The sequence below is a fragment of the Grammomys surdaster genome, unplaced genomic scaffold (genome assembly GCF_004785775.1).
Source record: "Grammomys surdaster isolate TR1022 unplaced genomic scaffold, NIH_TR_1.0 126185, whole genome shotgun sequence".
NCBI classification, from domain to species: Eukaryota; Metazoa; Chordata; class Mammalia; order Rodentia; family Muridae; genus Grammomys; species Grammomys surdaster.
Genome location: NW_021620991.1, coordinates 73,074 through 93,677, shown reverse-complemented (window position 1 = coordinate 93,677; position 20,604 = coordinate 73,074). Strand labels below are relative to the sequence as shown.

The following is a 20,604-nucleotide window of genomic DNA, read 5'->3' as shown; positions in this document are numbered from 1 at the left end:
CCTGGTCTACAGAGTGAGTTCCAGGACAGCCAGGGCTATACAGAGAAACCCTGTCTCGAGAGAAAGAGAAAAAAAAAAAAAGCATCTAAAACCTGGGTGGTAGTGGCTGGCGTCACCTTTAGTCTTAGAACTTGGGAAGCAGAGACAAGCAGATACTGAATTCTCATGGTCTACAAAAGGAGAGTTCAGGATATCTAGAGCTACACAGTGAGACCATGTCTCAGAAAACCAAAAGAAAAAGAAAGAAAAGAAAATAGCATCTCAAACAAAGACGTAGTGTTCTTTGTCAATGTGACTTCTCAAATGTCAGGCATTAACCTTGGAGTTGTTCTGTTGAAGGGGACACTTCAGTAGTATAATCACTGAGAGGCTTATCGGATGGGGGCATATCAGACTGATTATCTCATTTAATTTTTGTTTTAGCTTTGTGACATAGATGATGTTTGTTTGTTTCTTTGTTTTTCAAGACAGGGTTTCAGGTTAAAGGCATGTATCATCACTGCCCAGCTTCATAGATGATGTTTTTCTCAGACCAGAGTGAAAAATGATTTAGTGAGGGCCTATTTGTATGTTGGAGAAATTGAAATTATTTATCAAAATATGCATCATTAAATTTTAAATTATAGAGTTTTTTTGTGTGCGTGCATGCGCACATAGAAGTCAGAGGACAACTTGAAGGAGTTGATTCTCCTGGGCAATCAAAAATCAGGCTCAGGTTTGACAGCAGATATCTTTTCTGGCCAAGCCATCTTGATGGCTCATATTTCTCCTTTCCATCAATGGCAGGCTTTCAGCCCAAGTATCATTGTTAGTAACTGTGTAATAATGGGGTCCTGAGGTCACTGTTGTGCCCTGTCATGACTCCTTTACAGGGTCTTGATCAGAGGAGCACTCTGCTGCTGCTTTCTTTCTTTCTTCTTTTTTTTTGTTTTTGTTTTTTCCAGACAGGATTTCTCTGTGTAGCCCTGGCTGTCCTGGAACTCACTCTAGACCAGGCTGGCCTCCAACTCAGAAATCCACCTGCCTCTCTGCTGCTGCTTTCTTTTGTCACAAAGTTGGGGGCTTTATACCTCATACCATTCATGTGAACTGTTCCAATCATGCTGACATTTTATTAAAAGATACAGCATATTACTTACAGGAGATCACATCAACTTATTTGTCACATCTTTAGCCCTATGCTCTTAAATTATTTAAATTTACTAAATAGCAGTTCTAATTTAAAGCTGAAGGCATATGTGGGTCACGGGCAGACATGAGGCCTCAGCAGGTACTGTCTTAGTGGATTAGGCTGGAAAGTGCTGCTTCAGCACAGCCAGAGCTTACCTGGGACATGCTCTGGAGGAGAAGAGCTGCCCGGGCAGGCAGACCTGATGGTGGGGTTTCCAGAAGGGCCAAAGAACTAACGACACTAAAGAGAAAGGCAAAGTTGACTAAACGTAAGTAAGACTTGTTAAACATACATTTGTTTTTAATTACTAAAGCTGTGTTAACAGCATTACGGTAGACTCTTTTTCAGTTGTGTGCTGCACTTCACTCAGACTGTGAGAAGGTAATATTTCAGGTTATCCTGACCTTGGTATATGTGTTGTGGTACATACCCATACACAATTAAATAGATAAAATGTTAGAAAAAAATGACTATAAAGATCGTTTTCTGCTGGGCAATGGTAGCACATGAGGCCAGCCTAGTCTGTAGAGCAAGTTTCAGGATAACCAGGGCTACACAGAGAAATCCTGTCTGGAAAAAACAAAAACAAACAAAATATTGTTTAAAAAAATCATGCTGTGTGGGAGGCTGAAGATGACTTAGGATCAGTTTTCTCCTCCCACCTTTACTTGGTTAGGTTTCTAGGGTTTGAACTAAGGTCTTCAGGCTTGCAACAGCAAGGGAGTTAACCCACTGAGCCCAAGTCTTTCTTTTGGTTGGATGTTTTCTTCATATACTACCAGAAAAATATGTGACAGTTATCTAGCTATATTGCTTAAAGTAGAGAAATGAATTTACCAGAAACCTAGTGAGGAATAGAGCTGATGGGTTATCTAGATGACTTTGGGTAAGGTTGGTGGCTGCCATGCATTCCTGAGGAATTTTTGAAGGAGCTCAGAAAGACCCCCTGTTTATAAACACTGGTTCAACACTGTGTTGTTTTCAGTCTCATGATGTAAAAGCTTAAGTATTTATATCCTGGTCAACTGCTACTTGTTGACTAGACTAATTCAGGGCACCTCATGACTTTGGTGGCTACTTTTTCTTACATTAATGCTGATTTGGGTGGAAGATCTCTATAGCCAGAGTTACTTTCAGTAAGATAAGGAGTGCTGAAGGGTGGTGACCCTGACTCTGTAAAACTAGTAAGAGGATTTCTACTTGGACTCTTTGTAAGATAAAGCAAGCCAAGCCCATGTAAGACAAAAATGGCAGCACATCTTTCCATCTGTGTTTTTATTCATTTGGGTTTTTATTCTGCCATATAGGAATGAATATTCCTAAACTTTAGTCCTTAGGTTTTATATACTAAAGACAGAATGATTCAGTCTTCTCCTGAAAAAGTAAATTATGTTCTTTAGTGCCAGAGATGTTGGGAGGCCCAAGGTATCTCTCTTGGTGAAGCTTGCCTAATGAATCAAGCATCTACTCAAGAAACCAGATATTGTGGGACATACCTGTAGTACTAGCACTGGGGAAATGGAGTAAGGTCAGAGTGAGTGCCAGGGGAAGTTTTAGTACATACTCAACTGCTTAGGAAGAAGATACTGTCTTAAGAAAGGTAGCAACAGGACTGGAGAGATGGCTCAGCACTCTTCTAGAGGCCCTGAGTTCAGTTCCCAGCAACCACATAGTGGCTCACAGCCTTCTATACTGGGTAGGATCTGATGCCCTCTTCTGGCATGCAGCTCTACATACATATGGACACTCAACATACATAACATAAATAAATCTTTATTTAAAAAAAAAAAAGACAAGCAGGGTAAGGAAGGAGCACCAACAGAAAATGAAAATACCATTGTGATCAGCAATCTTTTAGAAGCCATGTTGCTGCATACCCTGCTTTTCAAGCAAGCATCAACAGCAGGTCCTGGTCTAGGAACGTGGTAGCCTTTCCTTCAGTGCACAGCTTTACCTTGTAGGCCTTTCTTGATTGCCCATGTTCTTTTTTCTTTTCATGTTAAGTACTTAGTGAATTCACACTTCTTTCTGTCCTGCCAGCAACAAAGGCACTTAGTTGGAAGGGATTTTGTTAACAGGAGCCTATAGTGTGGAACTGCTGAATAGAAAAGTATAAGGAACTTTAACAGTTGGGCGGGGGTCATTTACATGATTTACTATAGATGTGTTTTACTCTTAATGAAAATAACAGTGATCTCAGGACTCAGGAGGCAGAGGAAAGCAGATCGCAGTTTGAAGCCAGCCTAGTCTACAAAGTGAGTTCCAGAACAGCTAGGGCTACACAGAATAAGCCTCTCTTGGGAAGAAAAACAAAGAAAAGAAAATAATATTGGTTAGTTAAGCATTTGATATTTTTAACTTTGACTTTTGACAAAGAGTTGAGACAGGATCTTGGTACCCAATTCTAGGAGGCCTGGAGCCCACTATATTGCCAGAGAGGTCTTAGACTCAAAAGGAGTCTTTCTGCCTCTGCATCTCCCAAATTCTGATGCTATCATACCTAAGTCATTTCTTTTTTATTATAAAGTGAGTGTGTGTGTGTGTTTGTGTGTTTATGGAGGTATACTCATGTATGTTTGTATGTTATATGTATATGTGTGTGTATGTATGTACATGTTATGCAGGTATATTCATCTATGTATGTATGAAGGCTGATCATGTTATTTTATTAGTTGACCTCAGTTATCAACTCAGAGTCATACTCAACCTAGAGAAGTGGTTCTCAACCTGTGGGTCATGACCCTTTTGGAGAGTCAAATGACTCATGGGGGTGGCTTAAGACCATTGGAAAACAGATATTTTTATTATGGTTCATACAGAGGCAAACTTATAGTCATGAACTAGCAACACAAATAATTTTATAGTTTGGAGTCACTACAATGTGAGGAACTATTAAAGGGTAGCAGCATTAGGAAGGTTAAGAGCCACTTACCTAAAGGTTTTCATTTCAACTAAATCAACTGACCATTAAACCCAAGAATCCACGTTATCTGCCCCATTCCCCACCATTTTGCACCTCTTTAATTATTACACAAAAATTTTATTGATGGGGGGTGCTGGAGAGATAATTCAGTAGTTAAATGGGCTTGGTGCTCTTCCAGAGGACCCTAGTTTCATTCCCAGTGCCTACGTGGCAGCTAACAAACCATATGACTCAGGTTCCAGGGAATCCAATACATTCTTCTGACCCTAGGGCACTAGGATTCACAGTGTATACATATATACCATGTAGCCAGAACACTCATATTCTGTGTAATTTGCATGAGAAATTAAGATTCTTGCATAAATTACATTGGTAGTAAGTAATTTCATCTTCAGTTTTATGATGTTTTAATCCCATTTATGATTGATTTAATAAGCAGCATCTTTGTCAGAAGTGTAGCCTTATGCCCCAGGTACTGTGGTAGATGAGGCCTGCTGTTACCACATGAGAGTCTGAGGCAGGAGATTTGCTTATTAGTTCAAGGCCAGCATAAGTTACAGAAGTAAGTTCCAGATAGGCACACAGGCGTCTCTATGTATAACTTCCTCTGGGGAATGAAGTCTTTTTTTCTGTTGTTGTTTTATTTTGGATTAGATTTTTGAGACAGGGTCTCTATATAGTCTTGGCTGTACTGGAACTGGGTATATAGATCAGACTGGCCTTGAATTCAGATCCTCCCTTTTCTGCCTCCCAACTGCTGGGTCAGATTAAAGGCATGCTCCATATTCTGAGGTATTTTATTTTTTGAGGCAGTGTCACACGGAGCATAGACTAGCCTCAAACTACTATGCAGATGAAGATGACATTGAACTTCTTGCTTCCACCTCCTGAGTGGAATTATAGGTTAGCATCACCACATGAGGTAATTCATACATTGTAGGTAAGCAGTCTACTAACTGAACTATTATGTCCAACCCAGGAAGTCGAGTTTGTTTGTTTTGACTATCTAGTTTTGAGACAGTCATATCCCAGGCTGGCCTCAAGTTATGTAGCCAAGGATGACCTTAAAAGATGACTCTGATCCTTTTAGTTGTTTCCCAAGTGCTGGGATTGTAGATATACACACCATCACACCCCATTTGTCTTAGGGCTGGACTCAAATCCAGAGCTTTGTGATGTAAGGCAAGCACTCTACCAACTGAACTTACGCATACACCATTGAAAAGTCATCTTTATAACAGGGTGATATCAGTTATGTCTGACTATTGGGGATGTTGTTTTATATGACTGGGTATGGGTATGCAGCACTTTGACCAGCCTTATTCAGCCCATATATAGAAGGTATTTCTGAGCTTCCTGGGACTCCTCAGCCTAAGGTTTGGGGGGGAAATAGACTTTTAGATATCCCTTTGTCCTTTACAGCTCATAACTGCCATAGCTTCAAAGTACTAGTTTTCCAGATTGCCTCAGTCCTGTTTCCTTTTTTTTTGTTTTGTTTTTTTGAGACAGGGTTTCTCTGTGTAGCCCTGGCTGTCCTGGAACTCACTGTGTAGACCAGGTTGGCCTCGAACTCAGAAATCCACCTGCCTCTGCCTCCCAAGTGCTGGGATTAAAGGCATGCGCCACCACCGCCTGGCCTCAGTCCTGTTTCCTAAAGAAATCACTCCTGGTTTCTCTGTGTGGTAGCTGTTCTGATATCTACATTTGTTGTTGTTGTTATTGTTGTTATTATTGTTCTTGATTTCTGAGAGACTCAGAATCTTTTCATGAGAAAGATCTGTGATGTTTGTTTGTCTGAGATTGGGTCTCTGTGGTACAGATTGGCATTGAAATTAAAATTTTCCTTCTTCGGGCACCTAAGTAGTGGAATGCACCACCACAATATTTTCAGCAGTATGTTAGTATAGTCAATAAAAATGAAGATTGTGTTTTTAATCCAGTTCTAGATAGGGTTTCAAAAGTTCTGATGAATGCTGCAGGAAAGTTCTCTGCTTTATGAGACTATAGCTGTGAAGTTTTCAGTTAACCAGTCATACCATAGCTTATGCATTTCATCCCATGTTTCTGTTGCAGAGCTTGGATTCTGAAGTGTGGAAAGCACTGAAACGAGAAGATGAGTGAACTTGACCAGCTGCGGCAGGAGGCCGAGCAACTGAAGAACCAAATTAGAGTACGTAGCTATGTGTGTTTGATATGTTTCGCATTAGAAACATACCTGTTGTATGGGTAACAGAGTGAGATGAAATTGGTCTAGTATGTGCTAGTTATATGTCGAGATAACTGGTCTTTTATGTTGTTTCAGAAATTTTGTTTTCTTACTAACTATAATTTGTTGCTTGAATGCATATGGCATGTTTCTGTAAAATTTATGAAAACTTTTAAACTTCTTCCCCTAGGGAACAAGGTTTTGGACCCTCTTTGTGGCTACTGTAGGTCACTATCAAGGCTTTTTTTTTTTTTTTTTCCGAGACAGGGTTTCTCTGTGTAGCCATGGCTATCCTGGAACTCACTCTGTAGACCAGGTTGGCCTCAAACTCAGAAATCAGCCTGCCTCTGCCTCCTGAGTGCTGGGATTGATTAAAGGCCTGTGCCACCACTGCCTGGCACTATCAAGGCTATTAAGTTGAGAACAGAAAAAGATATTTTAAATGAAAGGATCAGTAAAGTGGCATTTTAGATGTTTCTCAGGGTTAGGTTAATTTTGCAATTGTTTGTGCTCCAGGATGACCATTGGAATGCACATAACAGCTCTTGGGCCACCAGAGAGAGTTTTGTATTCTATCTGAATACAAAACTAAATGGAAGATACATTCCACTGTGTCCTGATTCTTTCCTTTTGTGCTAGAAATGGAGCGGAGAGCCCTCACACATCCCAGGCAAATATGGGATTTTTGGTTTGGGGTTTGTATTTTATTTTTGTTATTTGAGATAGGGTCTCACTATGTAACTTTGTCCTGGAATTCACAGTATAGACCAGGCTGACCTTGAATGCAACATTATACAGAGACAATTAATTCAAGGGTTTTGTTTTTTGTTTTTTCTTAGATTTGATCTAAGAGCATGGAAAAAAGACTTAAGATTTACCAAGAAAATTCCAGTTATCAGTTTGTTTAAGGCTTTGTATACTTGAAATAGCTTCCTATGATTTTCATCTTCTTGTCTGTAAGGATATAGCTGCCCGTCCTTCAGAGTCTCACTAAGCTGTGACATGTAAGTCTCACATGTCAGCTGTGTTCAGGCTGCCAGTAAGACTAGGTAGAGAATTGCCAGCATCGTCTTAGCCAACTTTTACTTGAATTTAAGAAAATATACCAGCCGGGTGTTGGTGGCGCACGCCTTTAATCCCAGCACTTGGGAGGCAGAGACAGGCGGATTTCTGAGTTCGAGGCTAGCCTGGTCTACAGAGTGATTTCCAGGACAGCCAGGGATACACAGAGAAACCCTGTCTCGAAAAAAACGAAAGAAAGAAAGAAAGAAAGAAAGAAAGAAAGAAAGAAAGAAAGAAAGAAAGAAAGAAAGACAGACCAGAATTGCCTAAGATTTCGAAAGATTTAGAACAGAGATAAAACAGAAAATGTCCTCTGCTGTAACACGTCACGACATCAGGGGTCTACACTGTTCTTCAGATTGTCTGCTTCCATAGAGTTAATAAAACACCTTCTAAAATACTTGATGTGGTATAAAAGTTATTTCTTGGAAAACACATTTAAGTAATATCACAAGATACTTTCCTAAATTTATTTATTTCATGTGGCAGGCAAGTACGTAGTAGCACTTAACTATACCTAGCCCTTGCCTAAAATCTTTAGGTTTGTGGGAGTATGGCATAGGGTTAGGCTTTTACTATGGTTCTTAGGAGGCTGTTGTCAAAATTGTGGGTTCAAGCGATCCCTCTGTGTCAGTCTCCCTTATAGCTGGGATTGCATAGCATGCCTGGCTTTCCCTAAATGTTTGCGTGATTTAAAAATTTAAAGACAGGAGCTGAGCATGATGGCAAACCCTTTTAATCCCAGCACTTGGGAGGAAGGAGCAGAGTGATAAGAGTTCATAGTCATCCTCAGCATCCACATAGTGCCCCTGTAATTATAGCATTCAAGAGGTAGAAACAGGAGGATCAGAGTTCAAGGCCAGCCTCAGTGACATATCAAGTTTGAGGCCAAGTGGGCAACATGAGGTTATGTTAATATATGTTGGTAATATGAAATCTTACGAAGTTTCGTCTAGTCACAGCTAAAATATTTTAGTCAATAGATTCTTACTGAGATAGTTTGCAGTACTTAAATTTCAGTTTTGTTTTGGTTGCACAGAGTAGTTCATGGCCCAAGACCTCCACTGTGGACAGCACCATTCTGACCATTCCTTGTAGAGCTGCTCTGTTTCAGCCCTCATGATGAGCATCATCTTCACAGATGGCTGCATTGGATTTGGGCCTTGCCTCTCAGCACTGCACTCATTTTAGAGTGGGTTGGTGAGGAGACGTGAAGACCATTGAGTCTCTAAATGGGAAGGGAGCCTTTTGTTTGTTTTTAAGACATGGTCTCACTATGAGGCCTTGGCTGCCCTGCAACTTGGTATGTAGACTGCTGGCCTCAAACTTCCTACCTCTGCCTCCCATGTTTACTTTGAAGAGTAAAGCTGTGTGCTTCCTTATCTGGCAAGGAATACTCTTTAAAATAAAATTCTGGAGTTAGAGAGATATATAAGTGGTTAAGTTTAATCCCAGCACTGCCTATAACTCTAGCTCCAGAGAATCCAGTACTGTCTTTTGGTTTCCATCGGTACCTGCATACACATAAATTTAACAAAACAAAAACAAAAACAAAAAACTTTTTTTTAAGGGTATGATATAAGGAAGGAAAAAAGTAAAATGTTCTTTACCATTTGTATATTGAACATATATTTGCTAAAGAATTTAATATAAGAGCTGGAAGTACAGCATATCTAGTGTCTAGTGCTTTCCTAGCAATGTGGTCCCCAGCATGCTAGTGTCTTAGAGCTTGGCATCTTATGAAGGTACTGGGAAAGTAGGAGGATTGTCTCTTCAGTTTGAAGGCTAGCCTGGACTACAAAACATGAACTTATCTTAAAATCAAAAGCAGGAGGTTGGGTGTGGTAGCACATACTTTGAATCTTAGCAGTCAGGAGGTTGAGTTAAGTGGATCTCTGAGTTCTAGGCTAGCCTGGTCTACATAACAAGTTCCAAGACAGCCAGGATTAGATAGAGACCTGATCTCAAAACAAACCGAGGAATCAAAAACAGAGCAGATAAAGTAATTTATCAAGTAAAGGTTCTTGCCATCCAACATGTGTAAGCCTGAAAACCTGAGTTCCATCCCTGGAGTCCATGTTAAAGTGGAAGGAGAGTACTGTCTCTACAAAGTTGTCCCATGACCTCCATACTCTGTAGCATCTATACTAATAAACATCAGTCACACTCTTGGGCTTTTTTTGTTTGTTTGTTTGTTTGTTTGTTTGTTAGTTTGTTTGGATTTTAACAACAAAGCGTTTGTGCGCCTGTGCGTGCGTGCGTGGTGTTCCCCTGTCCTCCTACTACCACTAACACAGGGTTTCTCTGTGTATCCCTGGCTGTCTTGGAACTTGCTCTATAGACCAGACTGACTTCAAACTCAGAGATCCACCTGCCTCTACCTCTTTAGTACTGGAATAAAAAGTGCTGCCACCACCACGTATACACTCTTAATATTTTTGATTATTAAAAATCAAAAGGCTTCTAGCTAGGTGTGTTTATACACATATAGGTTTTCAAACTTGGGAGGGGAAGCAGGAGGATCAGGGGTTCAAGATCATCTTTAGCTACATAGTAAATTTAAGACCAGTTTGTCTACATAGTGAATTACACAAGAAATGGCAGTTAACTGTAAGAAGTGTTGTCTGGTCTTTGATTTTTTTTTTTTTTTTTTTTTTTTAAATATGAGCTGCCCCTCAAGGAAAAAAAAAAAGGAAAACAAAAAAAGCTGTCATTCTTGCCGGGCCGTGGTGGCGCACGCCTTTAATTCCAGCACTTGGGAGGCAGAGGCAGGCGGATTTCTGAGTTGGAGGCCAGCATGGTCTACAGAGTGAGTTCCAGGACAGCCAGGGCTGAACAGAGAAACCCTGTCTCGAAACCCCCACCCCCCACCCCCCCACCCCCAAAAAAAAAGGTGTCATTCTTTTGTTGATCCTAAGAAAACAGACTTTCAAACATATACCTTAAATACAGAGGAACTTAACTTGCTTTGATAGACCAGTTACATTGTACACATGGTCCAAAATGTAGTGACCCAGAGCTGAGCTGGGCCTAGACTTTACAATTTCAGTGTGAGATGACAGTGCTTACATAAGATGGGTCAGCCTCTTCTGTGGTGATACTTTTGTACTCAAGCCCAAACAGGGAAGACAAGTGACTGATTGAGTGGATGAATCTACATGAATCCATTAAGAAATCACTGTAAAGCCAGGTGGGGGCTTTTAATCCCAGCACTCTGGAGGTAGAGGCAAACAGATCTCTCTTGAGTTTGGGGCCAGCCTGGGCTACATGGAGAAACCCTGTCTTGAAAAAACAAAAAAAGAAAAAAAGAAAGAAAGAAAGAAAAATTATTGTGGCTAGGCATGGTGGGATACTTCTTTAATCCTGTTACTGGGGAGCCAGAGGCAGGTGAATATGTATAAGTTTGAGGTCAGCCTAGTCAACATAGTAAGTTCTAGGCCAGCCAGGGATAAGGGACCCTCTCAATCATAAATCAGTCATTCTCAGGCCAGCAAGGTGGGTCATCAACTAAAAAGTACTTGCTACCAATCCCAGTGGCTTGAGTTTCAGTCATAAGATCCAAATGGTAGAAGGAGAGAATTGACTCCCACAAGTTGTCCTCTGTAAATTACACATGTAATCTGTGTTCACTTAAGCAATTTCAGAGCTGCATGGGTCTTTTCAACTACTTGGTGACCAAAAAACAAAGATGGCTGGAATATGACTGTTTAGTTTTTTTCTGTTAGAAGTAGTTGCAGTGTCAGAAACATTCAACCATTTTGGTCTTTGGGTACCAACCAAGATGAAGCTGCTTAAGTACTATTTTTTATTATTAAAAGCTTTGTTCTTTCAAACCAAAATATACATTATATTAACAAGCATATTGTTTGAAAATATTAGACTTACTGCCATGAACAAGGGCCTTGACAATGGTTTCCTATTCTAAATCCTTGCTGTACACTTTACTTAAAAATTTTATGTAGAAATTGTTAGTTACACGATTTCTTATGTTTTGATTACAAGCAGATTCATTAATGATAAATGTGGAACCTAGAAGTTTGTTCTGTTCCTATAGTAGTGGTCATCTCAGTGTATTTTCCACTGCCATCAGCTTGTGATATCCACACAAACTTAAAGTAAAAATCCTGCTCTGTGAGGCAGTTTGTCATGGAGCATAGATCTGGGAATGTTCTACCTCATTTGAAGAGTCTGGTCTATTGCCATCTGCTGCTTTGGAAGCAGTTGATCAGTTTCTTAGTCAAGATTGTCAGGAGTTCTTTGAATTCTGCAGGTATTGAAAATTTGACCGGGAAAAAAAAAAAAGAAGAAGAAGAAGCTGGGCAGTGGTGGTGCACACCTTTTTTTTTTTTTTAAATATTTATTTATTTATTATATATGAATACATTGTAGCTGTCTTCAGACACACCAGAAGAGGGCATCAGATCTCATTACAGATGGTTGTGAGCCACCATGTGGTTGCTGGGATTTGAACTCAGGACCCCTGGAAGTGCAGTCAATGCTCTTAACCACTGAGCCATCTCTCCAGCCCCGGTGGTGCACACCTTTAATCCCAGCGCTTGGGAGGCAGAGGGAGGCAGATTTCTGAGTTGGAGGCAGCCTGGTCTACAGAGTGAGTTCCAGGACAGCCAGGACTACACAGAGAAACCATGTCTTGAAAATCCAAAAGAAAAAAAAAAATAAAATTGAACTTCTAAAAGTGGAGTTGTCTCATTTTCCTTCCTAATGGATGTCTTTGTATTTAACAATATGTTCAATTTTGAGATGTCAATATTTATTTTAACGTGTAAGTGAAAACTTTTTTTTTTTTTTTTTTTTTTTTTTTTTTTTGAGACAGGGTTTCTCTGTGTAGCCCTGGCTGTCCTGGAACTCACTCTGTAGACCAGGCTAGCCTGGAGTTCTCAAACTCAGAAATCCACCTGCCTCTGCCTCCCAAGTGCTGGGATTAAAGGCGTGCGCCACCACCACCCAGCGTGAAAACTTTAATATGGTAAAAATTAAAGAAAAATTGCCATGATATATCCTTTTGTGGGTCTTAGCTACATTGGTATGTTTTATAAATAGAAAAGATTGCTGTTTGTTATCAGTCTCATTGAAATTTTATTAACAATTTTAGATCCCTTGTTCTATTCATAGAACTTAGATTTAATCATTGTTTGACTTAAAAATAAAGTCCTTGCATAATACATTCTCAAAGAGAAGCTTTTGGCCTGAATAGCTAGTTGGTTTTCAGCCTGTTTCTTTCTTGCAGCCCCTTGTGCTCTGATGTAAACTGCTGTGGGAAAGGCAGAGCAGGTGTGTGTTGGATGTGGGAAGTTAGCCTTGGCTCCCTCCCAGGCTGCTCACTGCTGGACCAGTTTCCAGTATGATTTCTCCTGGGTCTGCCCAGAGTTCTGTGGTATCTGCATGTCTCAGTTAGGTTTAGGGATTGTGAGTTGTGTTTGTTTTAGCCCAAACAACTCAAAAGTGGCAGTGGACTTGGGAGTATTAGAGAAGAGGTAAGGAAGGAGGCAGTTTGTTGAGGTGTCCTGAAACTTTGGTAGGGAAGGTCCTAAAGTTGAAAGTATGGAATACAACTAATTCCCATTTGTTATTTCATAGGATGCTCGTAAAGCATGTGCAGATGCGACTCTTTCTCAGGTAAGAAACAATTCCACCTGTCACTTGTCCATCATGCACAGTCTGGTGTGGGCTTTTAACATGTGGAAGGAGCACTTTTGTCCTGTGGGGTGAGGTTGTAAAACCACTGTTATGGCCTTTTTATTTGGATGTTTGTTGTTCTCATGATAGGTAGAGAGGACAGGCCCCATTGGTTCTTAAAATGGAACTGAGATCTCTACCGTTTGACCCAACAGTTTAACATATCTTTTTTTTTTTTTTAAAGATTTATTTATTGTATATATGAGTACACTGTAGCTGTTTTCAGACACACCAGAAGAGGGCATTAGATTCCATTACAGATGGTTGTGAGCCACCATGTGGTTGCTGGGAATTGAACTCAGGACCTCTAGAAGAGCAGACAGCGCTCTTAACCGCTGAGCCATCTCTCCAGCCCAACCCAACAGTTTAATCAAACTGATTTTAACATGTACAGGGTTGACGAGGTGACTGAACAGGCAAAGATGCCTGCTACCAAGCTGGACAACCTCGGTTCAATCCCCAGAGCTCACATGGTAGAAGGAGAGTCACAGGTTGTTCTCTGATCTCTGCACATGTGCCACTCTCCTACTCAAGTAAACAAAGTGCAGTTAAGACTGTGTGGAGATCCAGCTCCTATCATTGTGTAGTCTATTGCTACAATAAAACATTTTAAACGCTTTGGAGAAGAAAGCATTTATTTTGGTTTACACTTCTAGGTAATAATATATCATTGAGGGAGGTCAGGGCAGGAACCACAGAGGAAAATTGCTCACTGGCGTGCTTTTTCAAACTGCCAAAGATAATCAAATCTGCTTAGAAGTTGTCTTGTTCACAATGGGCTGGACCCTCCTACATCTGTTAGCATTCCAGACAGTGCTCCATACGGATTCCCACAAAGGAATCTGGTCTAGGCAGTTCTTTAATTGAAGTTCCCTCTTCTGGGGTAACTGTGTGTCTGTCAAGTTGACAATAAAAACTAGCAACACACACACACTCCTATCTACCTACCTTCTTGGTTAATCAGTGGCCTGATCCTCAGACCTTGTAGATTTATTTTCCCTGGGTATCCATGGCGGCGTTACAGTGTGCATGGTAGGTAAAGGTGGAGATAACTAATAATTTAATAAAGCACTTAGTAAAATGGTAGTTACATGTGATATCAGATGATCTTAATATGTCTTACTGCATGTACTGGTGTGACAGGGGATGACAGAGCCTGTATTCTTGATAAGAAGAGGTGAGGTCTGAGGCATGCAAAAAGCGTGGTGGCTGTGGTGTATTGATGATGAACATGCTGTATACTCACTGGACAAGGGGGTCAGGCCCCAGGCACTACGGAAAATGGATAGTTTAATTGTGCTACTTAAGAGAGCAATGTGCAGTTTAAAGCTTATGAATTGGCTGCTACAGAGATGGCTCAGCAGTGTAGAGAACTTGCTGTTCTTCTAGAGGACCTGGTGGATTCTGTTTCCAGCATTCTGTAGTGACTCACAACTGTCTATAAGTCTTCTGACCTCCTAGGCCTTCTAAATGCTAAAAATATTCTCTCACATAAATACAGGATTTTTCATTTAATATATTTTTATTCTTAATTGACATTACACAACCTACAGAATGCCAATCAAGAGTGTATTTACTGAAATTAATTTGTACTAATTTTATTTTTTAAGATCACAAACAACATTGATCCAGTGGGAAGAATCCAAATGCGAACCAGGAGAACACTGAGGGGGCATCTGGCAAAGATTTATGCCATGCACTGGGGCACAGACTCAAGGTACAAATGGGGCCTTCCAAAAGCAGTACTTGAAATGTTGGCTGGCTGGTAGGGTTTCTAAAAGGTAATGGTTAGAAAGTTGAATTGGTGTGGGTGTGGTAGCGTACTTTTAATCTCTGCACTCAGGAGACAGAAGCAGACAAATTTTTGTGAGTTTAAAAGGCCAGCTTGATTTACATAGTGAGTTTCAGGCTAGCCAAGGCTATACAGTGAGACCTGTCTCAGAACCAGGTAGGATGGAGTGGGGTAGAAAGTTTGTGGTACCAGTTGCCTCGTATCCAGGTCTAGTGTTCACAGATCTTATTCAGATTTCCATTTAACTAGCTGACTGGATTACTGTCCCTTTCATAGCAGCATCTGTTTTTCTCACCCTTTACCTTTTAGCTGTTATGTCTCTGTTGTCTTGGCTATTCTGTTGGCTGTGTTGTAATGTAAGAGTTGACCAAATGGAGGATAAAAGGTGCTAAGTTTACAACAGCAGACTGTGGTCCCCAAAGCTAAATGTGGGCTTCAATGGTCTCTTCAATGGGAAGCCTTATGGAAAATAAACAAATGGCTATCCTTATCATCCTTCCACATGGCCCTGCCATCTACTTGTATATCATTGGGGTTCCTTTCTTTTATACTTTGATGACTATCCTTTATTGGACTTCAAAGTCTCTCTGACTTTTCCACTCATAGTGAAACAAAATGCAACATGGTTTGTGTTACCTTCCAGCCCAATGGAGTCTCAGCATTCTTTTCTTTTGAGTTAATTTTTTTCATTTTCTGTTTTCAGATTGGAATTTCTGCTTGGCTTTCTCTTTGTAAAATTATCTGCTGCAGGGTGTAAATAGCTAGAGAACAAAAGATCCTATCTTTAGTTCTCTGCAGGATCCCATACAATTGCTAGTGCAAAATGAGCACTTTCTGAGGCTGTTTAATAATGGAAACAGTCCCATCAAAAAAGAAAAAGGGGGTGGGGCATTGTGTTCTTGCTGCAGATTCAGCTAGATAGATCGTGAAAGTATACTGTTGTTGCTGTCAGAATTATTAAGGGTAGGTTTGTAGATTTATGATTGTTTTTTCAGTGCCGAGAATTGAACCTAGGGTCTCATGACTGCAAGCAATTGGTGTACTAATAAGGTACACCTCTAGTCCAAGAATAGATCCTATATGTTGCCACCACAAAAAGATGCTAAAAATGTGAGGTAATGACTATGTTAATTCACTTAGTTTAATCTTTCTGTAATGTAAACATTAAGCAACTTATAGTCCATAGTTACTGTCAATTAAAAATAATGATCATCCAAAAAACTAAGTAAATTTAGAAAATGGACAATCAGTGGTGGTACATTTCTTTAACCACAGCACTTGGAATTAAAGCAATATAGCAAGTTCTGGGACAGCTTGGACTGCATGAAAACCTGTCTTAAAAAGCAAATAAAACCTTCCAACGCAATATTTAGGGATTGTTTTAGATGAATATCTTTTTGGTTAGTCAGTGGTTTCATCTTAAAATCCAAAATAGCTATTTATGGAGTTGTTCTGGGTATGTAAATCTACCCCCTCCCCACTCCCTTACATCATTTTCATATTTTTTTGCACTAATAGTAAAGGGTTGTTACTGAGCTTGGTGTGGTCACAATTGTCAAGGTCAAGGGCAACCTGGTCTACATAGTGAGTTTTAGACCAACTGTGTAGCACAAGCTTGAAGACCTAAGTTTAGATCTCTAGGACACAAGTAAAAACTGATCATGGCCAGATACTTGTAACTCCAGGGCTTCAGTAGGGTAGAGATAGAAGAATTATTGAGATCACTGGCCCTAGCCGAAAAATGATGAGTTCCAGGTTCAGTGTGAGACTGCTTCAAAGGAATAAGGCTGAGAGTGCTAGAACAGTGCAACCAGTCTGCCTCCTTCAACGTCTAAATAGGGACACACATCCATATGTATATGTTTGTATTATGATTATCAGAATGTTCATTTATACTAAAATTCAACTTTTGATTTTTGTGTGTTTGGGGGTTGGGGGACTAGGGTAAAGGGCAGGGGGTTAGGCATGTGGCGGTCAGAGAGTACAACCTAGGAATCAGTTCTTTTCTTCTACTTCTATGTGGATTCCTGGGACCAGTTATTTTATATTTCTTTGTTTGTTTGTTTTTGAGGGGGTGTTTTTTTCGGGACAGGGTTTCTCTGTGCAGCCAAGGCTGTTCAGGAACTATGTAGATATTAGATAGGGCTGGCCTCAAACTCAGAGATCCTAATGCCTCTGCCTCCTGAGTCTGGGATTAAAGTGTTGCGTGAGCCACCACACCTGGCTCTGGGGATCCAATTTAATGGAAGGGCTTGCTTGATAGGCACTTTTACCTGAGCCTTCTCTCTAACCCTAAAATTTAACTTGTAATGATATTCCAGTAATGCTTTTCTGTGGGGTTTTTAATCTCCTCTCTCCAAAGCCTGATGAAGTAGTCTCTTTGGCTGGGTCCTCTGAATAAAATGAAGACTATGTGAATTTGGGCTGTTAATGCTTCTTTTTGTTCTAGACAGCTATTTGGCTAGTTCTCAGTTTCTGTCTCTGTTGGAGAACAGATCAGGAAAAGCTTCAGACAGCACAATGAACTGTGTTGGTTCCTCTAAGTTACATGACCTGAGATTAGAAGGCGTGTCTTCTTTCACCTTCTGGAGGATCAGCTCACAGCTTAGCATTGTCTTAATTCCTCACTGAGTTAGCAATTATTAAGCTCTCTGAAGGTGACTCCTTAAATCAGAGGATGAGTTACTAAAGATGTCTTTTAATACCCTTTCTCAGAGTTTCAAAAAGACCAGACAAAAATAGAGCAACAGAGAGGCCTTATACTATCCTGTGGAGATGGTTGAAAGTACCTTAGGTATGATGACTGAACATAGAAGAGTGAACTTTAACCACCATAGATGGAGAGCTGGAAAGATTTTGACAAACTGTCAGCCTTGGCTACACAGTACCCTATCTCCAAAAGAAGTAAAAGAATCATCTGAGGAGTTGGAGATACAGCTTAGTAGTTGAGTTCCCTTGTATTCTCAAGGCTCCAGAGTTCAGTCCCTAGAACCTCTTAAAGAAAAAAAAAGGACTGAGGTGCAATTCATTGGTAAGGAGACTCTTAATTCAATCTCTAGAACTGGAAAAGAAATAAACGTTGTAGCTGAAAAGCAACTGGGTGCCTGTGCCCAGTTCTGTGTTTTTTGGTTTTTTTGTTTTGTTTTGTTTTGTTTTGTTTTGTTTTGTTTTGTGACAAGGGATGGAAAGGGATTTTGTTTCTTATCACATATATGTTATTCTTTATAAAGGAAATTTATATTTCAGAACATGGTGTGACAGGGTATGATGTAACAGAGCTTTAGTGTAAGCACTTTGGAGGCAGAAACAAGCAGACCTCTGTGGATTTGAGGTCATCCTGGTCTACATAGTAACTTCCAGGACAGTCAGAACTACATAATAGAGGGATCCTGTCTCAAAAGGCAACATGCATGATTTGATTAAAAGTGACAGGGCTCAGAATGACGTTGTTGACTGTTACCTCAAGTCTTTGATCATGTCTAGAAATCCAAATATACTTGTGGCTGAAATGTCTAGACTGTATATATTTTGATTACAATTTGAAGTTAAAACCTGTATGTCACTATCTCATGGTGGACCTGGAAGAGCCTCTCACCCTTGTTCCTTAAACAAGAGCACATTGTGTAGGACCCTGTGTCTGAGTAGCTGTGTTTCTCAGAATCACTCAGTTACTTCCCAGATAACTTAGATTCCTTTGCCTGTTAGTCATGATTGCCTTTTACAGTATATCCTGCCTTGGTTCTACAAATACAGAGAACTACAGATTCCAGACTTAGCACAGCTGCCTGAACTAGGACAGTCATGAACAATTCATAATTCACTATAGTTGGTGACCTCTTTTGCCCAACCATGTGCAATTCTGATGTCATTTGTCATCTCACTACCATATAGATGGAGACTCCTTAGTTTTATCAAGACAGGTATTCTAATTTATCTTCATCTGGGAAGTTTGTTAGTGTGTGTTTGTTTTCTACTGATTTTTGATGGATAGAGTTTGGGCCTCAAACTTGTTAAATAGTCAAGTCTGGCCTTGAACTCTTAACACTCCTCTTCCCCCCCGCCCCCCACACCAAGTATTGGTTTCTCCACTTACCCCATTCATGGGTTACAACATACACTACCATTCAAGCTCATGGATATGTTCCAGTTTGATTTCTACTGGTGTCATTAAACTCTGAGCAAGAGCAACTTGAATATTTTATTTTCACTTATAATTGTAATCTGTCATGAAAGGAAATCAGCAAAGACCGCAGAGGAATACTGCTTACTAGCTTTCTCTTTAGGGCTTACTTAGCCTGCTTTCTGATGCTGTCCAGGACTACCTGTCCAAAGATGACACTGCCCACAGTAAGCTGGCCCTGCTCATATCAATTGTTAACCAAGGAAATACCCCATAGGCTTAGCTTTATGCCAATAGGATGGAGGTATTTTCTCAGCTGAGGTTCCGTCTTCCTTAGATGACTCTAGCTTCTGTGTGCCACCCCCACCCATATAAATAAAAACAGGGCAGGGTGTTTAAAATGGATTAAAATGGTTCCCGAGTGGGGAGTGTTTCAAGCTTTTCCCATAATATTCACGCTTTCTTGGTGTCGGATTGAACAAAACTGTGTCCTAAATATTTGATGCTTCTCATGGCTCTGTGTATCTAATTTAACTTGGAATAAAAAGAAGCCTGTCAGAAGCAGGTCAGGTCAGTACCTTCTCTCAAGTGATACGGGAAGGGCTGGGTAGTCTGGTCATCCAGGTGTCCCCAGGGCTAAACTGTTATCTGACACTAATTGTGGTGTTCCATTGATCTAGCATTGAGATCCTCTTTTTCTTATTATTAAGTGTATTTCATTTTAAGCAAATGTAGCTTTAAAGCTCTACTCTAGTTGGACCTCACCAAGATTTTTTCGTGTGCTTTTTTTATCTTTTCTCCAGGCTCCTTGTCAGCGCCTCTCAGGATGGGAAACTCATCATCTGGGACAGCTATACCACAAACAAGGTGGGCAATCAAGGTTCTTCCTTGGAACAGTAACAGTCTGTTCATGGAGTAAGGATGACTTCTGAGGGTGATGAAAGAGCTCATGTTGCTGGCCCCTTGAGCTTGGGACACAATTGTGCTGTGGTTCTTGTCTTGGCTTATAGATAGGAGCTGAGTGCTTCCTTGTCCTTGTGCAAGAGCTACACTCCAGTCTTAGTTTTGGCTGGGAACTTTCCTAATTTATTTCTAGAATACTGAAATGTAGATTCCGTTTAGTTAGTAGTTTTTTTTGTTTTAGCAAGAGATAATCTAAAATGCACTATACTTTAAAGTATAGTCGAGGATTGGGAATGTAGCTCAGTGAGAGAGTACTGTTATGCTGGATGCTGGATATAATTCCCTGGATTTGATTCCCAAAACCACAAAAGATAAAAAACAGTGTAACCCAGCATATTGGTAAAAGTATGATTCTAGTCACTCAGGAGGCAAAGGCAGGAGGCTCGAATAAGCCCAGAAGGTCAAACCTACCATAACAAGATATGGGATGGGAGGAAAAAAGAGAAGACAGAGGTACTAGGTAGAATGTTTGCCTGATAGGTACAAATCTCGGAATGATATTTTTACTTCTCTTATAGTGAAATAAATTACACCGGGTATGGTGGTACATGCTCATAATCTATCATCTGAGAAATGAAAGCAGGAGCCTCAAGCATTAAAGATCATTCTTATACACATAATAAAGTTGACACCAGCCTGAACTACATGTGAGCTTGCCTCAAAAAAATAG

The 20,604-nt window shown here is 40.3% G+C and overlaps 1 protein-coding gene across 5 annotated transcripts in view; it reads left to right on the top strand.

The window, feature by feature from the left end:
- Gnb1 (G protein subunit beta 1) overlaps positions 1 to 20,604 on the top strand; it is a 61,060-nt gene that overhangs the window by 25,818 nt on the left and 14,638 nt on the right. For all 5 annotated transcript variants that reach the window (XM_028757811.1, XM_028757814.1, XM_028757813.1 and 2 more), the window contains 4 exons: positions 6,168 to 6,264; positions 12,961 to 12,999; positions 14,670 to 14,776; positions 19,775 to 19,838. In XM_028757811.1, the coding sequence (XP_028613644.1) occupies positions 6,208 to 6,264; positions 12,961 to 12,999; positions 14,670 to 14,776; positions 19,775 to 19,838 (267 nt within the window). In that variant the 5' untranslated portion in view covers positions 6,168 to 6,207. The remainder of the gene's footprint in view (positions 1 to 6,167; positions 6,265 to 12,960; positions 13,000 to 14,669; positions 14,777 to 19,774; positions 19,839 to 20,604) is intronic.